Source organism: Budorcas taxicolor, chromosome 17 (genome assembly GCF_023091745.1).
Source record: "Budorcas taxicolor isolate Tak-1 chromosome 17, Takin1.1, whole genome shotgun sequence".
Lineage (NCBI taxonomy): Eukaryota > Metazoa > Chordata > Mammalia > Artiodactyla > Bovidae > Budorcas > Budorcas taxicolor.
Window position 1 is genome coordinate 30,149,016 of NC_068926.1, and position 8,599 is coordinate 30,157,614.

The 8,599-nt window shown below is 40.8% G+C and overlaps 1 protein-coding gene and 1 pseudogene across 1 annotated transcript; both read right to left on the minus strand.

Moving 5' to 3' along the window:
* Positions 1–6,966: 6,966 nt before the first annotated feature.
* Positions 6,967–7,512, minus strand: LOC128062463 (ferritin heavy chain-like). The gene has a single exon (XM_052654941.1). It carries the CDS (start codon positions 7,510–7,512, stop codon positions 6,967–6,969), a length of 546 nt encoding a protein of 181 aa, XP_052510901.1.
* A 642-nt stretch (positions 7,513–8,154) lies between these two features.
* Positions 8,155–8,333, minus strand: LOC128062661 (uncharacterized; annotated as a pseudogene).
* Between the last annotated feature and the right edge of the window lie 266 nt (positions 8,334–8,599).

The following is an 8,599-nucleotide window of genomic DNA, read 5'->3' on the forward strand; positions in this document are numbered from 1 at the left end:
CCCTTTCACTCCCTTAGCCCTCTCTCCATAATCTGTTAATTTACAAATATCTCTCAAGCATCTGCCAAGCAGTGTTCTAGACACTCACCAAGACCAGTTGACTGTACCTCCTAAGTGTCTATCACAAAGTCTTACTTTCTCCACTGCCACCACCCTACTCTAACTGCCTTTATGCTTCTGTAATACTGTTGCATTGAAAAGACTAATGCTGAAGCTCCAATACTTTGGCCACCTGATACTAAGTGTCCACTCATTGGAAAAGACCCTGATTCTGGGAAAGATTGAAGGCAAAAAGAGAAGGGAACCGCAGAAGATGAGATGGTTGGATGGCATCACAGTCTTGATGGACATGAGTTTGAGAGAACTCTGACAGTGAAGGACAGGGAAGCCTGATGTGCTGCAGTCCAATGAGTTGCAAAGAGTCGGACATGACTTAGTGACTTAACAACAATACTGTTACAACTTTTTAACTGGCCAGCCTCTCTCCCTCCACTTCTACTTATTTAATATAATTAGTGTGAAGATTACATAAGATAATATGTGTAAAATGCTTACCGAGAGCTTAGCTCAATAATACTACCTATTTTTATGCTTTTAAATGCATATGCTTAACCAAGCATTTATTTTACTGTGTTACCAAGATTAGAAGTCTGATCTTTTTTTTTTTTTAATGGGAAACTGGAATCTAGAACAGAGGTATAGGATTATCTTTTCAAAAAAGAAAGACTGGGTCTCTAAGGCTCAGAAGTAATGGAATATCTAAAGTAATTATACAAACTTGATGATCACATGTTCAAATGAACCTCTAAGAGATGAATCTTGTTTTTCCTGTTTAGAATATGTTAATATATATCTTCAAGGGACTTTCCAAAGTCCTAAATTTCAAGGAGAAGATAAAACTGAGCTCAGATTTTTTTTTAGACTTTTTTTTTGGTTGTGCTGGGTCTTCATTAATGTGAGAGGGCTTTCTCTAGTTGCAGAGATTGGGGGCTTCTCTTGTTGTGGAGCACAGGCTCTAACCACACAGACTTCAGTAGCTGTGGCGCGTGGCTTAGTTGCTCCATGGCGTGTGGTATCTTCCAGGATCAGGAATAGAAACTGTCTCCTGTGTTGGCAGGGGTATTCTTAACTACTGGATCACCAGGGAAGTCCCCTAGAGATTTTTTTTTTTTAATTCATATATTTTTGGCTGTGCTAAGTCTTCATTGCTATGTGCAGACTTTGTCTAGCAGTGGCGAGTCAGAGCTACTCTCTAGTTGTGGTGCACCAGCTTCTCATTGTGTTGGCTTGTCTCATTGCAGAGCACAGGATTTAAGACAGGTGGATTTTAGTAGTTGTGGTGCACAGGCTTAGTTGCCCCTCTGTATGTGGGATCTTCCCAGACAAGGAATCTAACCCATGTCCTCTGCACTGGCAGGCAGATTCTTAACTGCTGGACCACTGGGGAAGTCCCAAGTTTGTTTTTGTAACTACCTATAAAATAACATTTTTTAAAAAGATTCTTTAACTAGATATATTGAGCCATTATTACCTCCTATTGGAGAGCCTTAGACTCTGTTTATTGTAATAATTGCTTTAATAATGAGCTAATTCTAAGGTAACTAGTAAATGCTTCCACTTATCTCTAACCTTCAATGTAGGGTCAATGATAATGTGCTTTGCTCCTTCACTTCACTTAATACAACTGAGGTATTCAATGTCAGATAAAGTGAGAATAAAAGCACCTTTAGAAAAAAATTGCTTTTTTTTTTAAACCTTATCTGTATCATACAAATAGGTGAAAACACTGTGCTTATCATAGCTTCAAAACAAAACTGGGCTACCTTTCAGCCAGATTGCCATTCCTGAGAAGGTAGATCTCTCTACTTTTATGTAGGTTTTAACACACTAGTTTAATGAAAGTGAAAGAGGAGAGTGAGAAAAACTGGCTTAAAACTCAACACTCAAAAAATAAAGATAATGGCATTTGGCCTCATCACTTCATGGCAAATAGATGAGGAAACACTGTAAACAGTGACAGACTTTATTTTCTTGGGCTCCAAAATCACTGCAGATGGTGACTACAGCCATGAAATTAAGAGATGCTTGCTCCTGGGAAGAAAAACTATGACAAACCTAGACAACATATTAAAAAGCAGAGACATTACTTCGCTGACAAAGGCCCATCTAGTTAAAGCTATGGTTTTTCCAGTAGTCATGTATGGATGTGACAGTTGGACTGTGAAGAAAGCTGAGCACTGAAGAATTGATGCTTTTGAACTATAGTGTTGGAGAAGACTTCTTAAGAGTCCCTTGGAGATCAAACCAGTCAATCCTAAAGAAAATCAGTCCTGAATATTCATTGGAAGAACTGATGCTGAACCTGAATCTCCAATACTTTGGCCACCTGATGTGAAGAACTGACTCATTGTAAAAGATCTTGAAGCTGGGAAAGATTGAAGGCAGGAGGAGAAGGTGACGACAGAGGATGAGATAGTTTGATGGCATCACCAACTCAATGGACATGAGTTTGAGCAAGCTCTGGAGTTGGTGATGGACAGGGAAGCCTGGTGTGCTGCAGCCCATGGGGTTGCAAAGCGTCAAACATGACTGAGCAACTGAACTGAACCAAAAATGGGAACTTTCAAAAGTTTAAGTGTCTTGCTTGAAAACTCTCAGCCAGTTATGCCTAGAGTTGACATTCAACCACTGTCTCAACTGTCTGCCTTTCCTGCCACACTATTTACTCTTTGTGCTTTTACAATAACTTGAAATAACACAAATAATAGTTAAGTAATATTTAATCTTTTAAAAAATGTTTTAAAAGTATAAGCTCAAGGAAGCATACCTTTTTCTGTTCCAGTTTTCAAAGAACAGATTTTCAAATAGTAGGGTATACAACAAATTAATAACCCTTCTGAATTCTTCATAACAGTTAGATTTAATATTAGTATAGCTTTATGAATACTGGCACAAATTCAAGTTCAAATCAGTGGTTGACATAAGAAGAAGTAAACTTTGTAGAGAAATTAAGGAAAAATTTTTAATCACCTTTTTAATATTTACCATAGTTTATTATTGGTAAGTTAATAAATATACACTGTGTACTTACTGTGATCCAGTGGCTGGGCTAGACCCTGGGAATACACTGGTGAACCTGGTCACTGGTCAGTTCTGAAACTTATACAGAAAGGCAGAATGCACAGTACAGTAGCTTTCACACCTTGTGACTATATATATATAAAATTGAGTCAAAAGCTTCAAAACCAGTACTTATCCTTACTAAATGAGTAAGGATTTATTCTATTCCATTTTAATTTTTTTCAAGAAGCCCTAAATTTCTTGACATATGTACATACAGATTGTAACCTACAGTTAAAAAAAAAATGACAGTGGCACTGGTAAAAATGAAGGTAGACTGCCTGCTCAGTCGTTTCAGTCATGTCTGACTATTTGTGAACCCATGAACCCCTCCAGGCTCCTCTGTCTGTGGGATTCTCCAGGCAAGAATACTTCGGTGGCTTGCCATGCCCTCTTCCAGGGGATCTTCTCAACCCAGGGATTGAACTTGTGTCTCCTCCAACTCCTGTATTGGCAGGCGGTTTCTTTACAGCTAGTACCCCTGGGAAGCCCATAACTAGATTGTCGTTGTTCAGTCATCTGGGTTCAAATAGCAGCTCTGCCACTTTCTAACAGTTGTTGTTGTTCTGTCACTCAGTTGTGTCTGACTCTTTGCAACCCCATGCACACCAGGTGCCCCTGTCCTTCACCATCTCCCGGAGCGTGCTCAAACTCCTGTCCATCGAGTTGGTGATGCCATCCAACCATCTCATCCTCTGTCATCCCCTTCTCCACCTACCTTCAGTCTTTCCCAGCACCAGGGTCTTTTCCAATGAGTTACTTCTTTGCATTAGGTGGCCAAATTATTGGAGCTTCAGCTTCAGCATCATTTAATTTTAATTGGTTTATGTTGTGTTCACCATTTAATTTTAATTGGTTTATTTTTTCAAAAGTTGTGCCCTGCCCCTTCCCTCCTGTTTCATTTATGGTCCACCTTAAACTGTCATAGTGCCTGTGGATGTTTCATTTAGCTTGCTATGTGTAACAATGAGCCTATACTGCAGTTCAAGGTTTAGTGGAAGATGACTCATCTGCCTTCTTGAACCTATTTCGTTCTAATCAGTTTATGTCGTCCTTGGGCTATATCATTCTTTTAAATGTTATGCCCTGCCCTCCTCCCCTCCTGTTTTATTACTATTATAATAATTATTATTAGAGGCAACTAACAAAGAGCAAACAAACTCAATAATTGCAGATTATTGATAAATGTTATGAAGGAAACAAATAAGGTAAAATTTAACTAAGAATTAAAGGATGAGAAGAAACAGGCTCTGGGACAAGTATTTCGTTAAAATGAAAGAAGTTTGGTGTTAAGGACTGAAAGAAGATGAGTGAAGAGGGCGTGTTTTTACTGAGGCCTGGTAAGAGGACTGTAGCTAGGACACAATAAAGCATGGGTTGGAGAGATTGGAGAGAAAGCCTAAGGCAAACCTGCAGCTTCCAGAGGTGGTGAAAGTCAAAGTGTTAATTGTTCAGTCAGGTCTGATTCTTTGTGACCCCATGGACTGTAGCCTTCCAGGCTCCTCTGTCCATGGAATTCTCCAGGCAAGAATACTAGAATGAATTGCCATTCCCTTTTCCAGGGGCTCTTTCTAATCCAGGGATTGAACCTAAGTCTCCTGCATTGCAGGCAGATTCTTTTCCATCTGAACCACCAGGGAAGCTATAAGTGGTAGGGCTTGAATTTTATTCTCAGAGTAAAAGGAAGCCACCAAAAGGTTTCTATCATTGAAAACAATTGCTGCAATATGGAAAATAAAGGGAGATGGGCGTGGCAAAAGCCAAAGAAGTGATCGTGGCAGTCCAGGAATGAAGCATTGGTCTGGATTCAAGTTGTGGCAGTACGTATGGCAGTAGAGTGACTTAAGATTCATCTTGGAAATAGGACTTGCTGATCTAATAGCTGTTCGAAGAGGGATAAAGAAAAAAATCAAGTTCTAAGTTTCTCCCTAGAATAACTGATAGGGGTTGAGATTGGAATGTGGGTATAGACACTTTGCCTCATCTTCTTAGTATCCTTAGCATGTAATTAAGTCAGAGAAATTTTTAAGAATTGATCGAGAGTAAAATCAGAGAGAATCAAAATGTGAGGAATAAACGTGAAAATCAGGTCCAACCTCTTTAGAAATTAGGGGAAAGCATGGGAATTCCCAGGCAATTTAGTGGCTAGGACTCCAGATTTCCACTGCAGGGGTCACTGGTTGATCCCTGGTTGGGGAACTAAGATAAGAGCTTTGTGGCATGGCAGAAAAAGAAGTCAGGAAAATACAAGTTAAAACCACTATAACCCATCAGTGTGGCTACAAAAAGGTCTGATACTTTCAAAATTATTGATGAAGATGGGGATTAATGAGAACTTTTATACAGTAGTAATATAAATTAGCACAACCATTTTGGAAATCTGTTTGCCAGTACGTAGTATGGTTGAACATGAACATATCTCTGACCCAGGCATTTTACTCCTATGTATATACCCAACAGTAACTGGTGCACCAAAAGACATGAACCAAATGTTCATAGCAGCATTAGTTTGGTTTTGGGGGGGCTGGGGTGCAGGGGAGGGGTATGCCATGGGGCAGGTAAGGGATAGAACCTGTGTCTCCTGCAGTGGCAGTCCAGAGTCCTAACCACCAACCAGGGAATTCCTACTAGTATTTCTTGCAATGAGAGTAGTTTTGAATTTGAACATCTCAAAGTTGTGAACTTATCTGTCCACCATAAAGTACGCAGGCATGAAGATACCTCCTAACTCTTACTCTCCATTGCTCTTGAGTCTACGATGACCAAACCTGTCTTTCCATCAAAATTTGCCTATTGAGGACTTCCCTGGTAGTACAGTGGATAAGAATCTGCCTGCCAATGCAGGGGACATGGGTTCAATTCCTAGTCAGGGAAGATTCCACATGCTATGGAGCAACTAAGCCTGTGTGCCCACAACTACTGAGCCTGCATGCTGTGACTGCTGAAGCCCATGTGTCTAGAATCTGTGCTCTGTAACAAGAGAAGCCGCAGAAGTGAAAAGCCCATGCTGTAACTGGAGAAAGCCTGCACAAAGCAAAGAAGACTCAGTGCAAACCAAAAATAAATAAATATATAATTTTTTTTTTTTTTAATTTGCCTATACAGAAGGGATTTAAGGATTATCTTGATCAGGACTTGGCTAACTGTAACCTCTGGATCAAATCCTGTCCACCACTTATTTCATTACAGGTGCAGTATAAGAGTAGTTTTACATTTTAAAATTTTAATTTGATTTTTATTTTATATTGGAGTATAGTTCATTTACAGTGTTGTGTTAGTTTCAGGTATACAGCAAAGTGATTCAGTTACACTTATTCTTAGATTCTTTTCCCATGTGGGTTATTACAGAATACTGACTGGCTTTTACATTTTTTCCCTCTTTTTTGTTCCTTTTTTTTGGATCTTTGGATTTTTTTAAAGATAAAATTGTACATATTTAACGTATATAGTATGATGGTTTGATATACATAAGCATAGCAAAATGACACTTCAGTCAAGCTAATTAATATAGTTTTTCCTCACATAGTTACCATATATTTTTTATGATGATAGCACTTAAAATTTAAAAATTTAAAATTTTAGCAAATTTCCAGTATTTGATAGTATTGTTTTTTAAAAAAATATCCATTTATTTTTTTGGCTGTGCCAGGTCTTAGTTGTGGCAAGCAGGATTTTTTGTTTGTTTGTTTTGGTACTAAGTTTATTTGAAGGAATAGTATTAAAGAAAGAACTTAAGTAGATGTTTTGGTACAACTTATAGAAAAGATGAATATAACCCAAATATGCATGTACTGCCTTGGTGACCAGGGAAGTCACCCCTGTGGCTACGGGAAGCCAGCCTGAGGCTTAGCTCTCACTGTGTCCCAGGGTGTGCTTGTCAAAGAGGTACTCTGCCATGCCAGATCCAGGGGCCCAGATCTTGCACACATGGGTTTTGTGGTCACCAAATTCTTTGATGGCTTCCACCTGCTCGTTCAGGTAATGAGTCTCAATGAAATCACACAGATGGGGGTCATTTTTTTCAGTGGCCAGTTTGTGCAGTTCCAGTAGTGACTGATTCACACTTCTTTCCAAGCACGGTGCACATTCCATTGCTTTCAGCCCATTCTCGCAGTCATCACGGTCTGGTTTCTTGATATCCTGAAGGAAGATTCGGCCACCTCGTCGGTTCTGCAGCTTCATCAGTTTCTCAGCATATTCCCTCTCTTCATGAGATTGGTGAAGAAAGTATTTGGCAAAGTTCTTCAAAGCCACATCACCGCGGTCAAGATAGTATGAAACGGACAGGTAGACATAGGAGGCGTAGAGTTCCAGGTTGATCTGGCGGTTGATGGCGGCCTCCGAGTCCTGGTGGTAGTTCTGGCGCATCTGCGACGGGGATGCGGTCGTCATCGCAGGCGGCTGAGAAGAGGCGGTGGTGAAGGCAGCTGTGCGGCACTGGAGCAGCGGCGGGGACCTTGGGTCGGTAGGAGGGCGCCGTCAGGTGGTGAGGAGGGCTGGCTCTGCGTGGCCGGCCGGGGCGGGGACGAGCAAGCGTGGGAGGAGCTACCGGGTTCCCTTCAAGCACCTTTGGCGCAGGAAACCCCGGCAACTCTCCGCGAAGACTGTCCATGCAGAAATTTCAGTTGCAGCATGGGAACTCTTAGTTGTGGCGTCTGGGACCAGGGATTGAACCAGGGGCCCCTGCTTTGAAAGCCGAATCTTAGGCACCGGATCACCAGGGAAGTCCTTGACACAATATTAAGAACTGTAGTCATCATGTTGTATATTAGATCTAGACTTAATAAGCCTAACTTTTGAACTACTTTTCCTTATTCACTTTACTCTCCCTCCCCCCACCCCACCCCCCACCCCTACCAGACTCAGTTATTTGCTTATCTTCCAGCAACTGTCAGGAACGCTTACAAGTAATGCAGGAAAACCTGAGAAAATCAAATTCCTGAGCTAACTTGCAGACAGCTTATAATGAAAACCCCACTCCAGGACAGGAAAGGGCCAGCTTCTGCCTTTTCGTACTTCAAAAATTGTCCCCGAGGGGGGTGCACTGTTTCTGAAAGTACTGCAGTATCAGGTCGTGAACAGAGCAAGTTCCTATTTCAACTCTCTGCTTCAAAAATCCATTTAATATATTGTTCTCGGATAGAGGATGTATCAGATATTAAACTGATAAAAACATACTACACTTGATCTTAGCCAGAAGGCTGAGAAGCCATAAATTCACTGTTATGTATGATAATGGCTGGGGTCAATAGCTATTAGCTTGGAATTTGACCTCCATCAATGTAATAATGGAGAAGGAAATGGCAACCCACTCCAGTGTTCTTGCCTGGAGAATCCCAGGGACGGGGGGAGCCTCATGGGCTGACGTTTATGGGGTCGCAGAGAGTCGGACACGGCTGAAGCGACTTACCAGCAGCAGCAATGTAATAATAGCATATTGCACAAAATTTAGAAGTCTAGAATATATTTGATGCAAGCT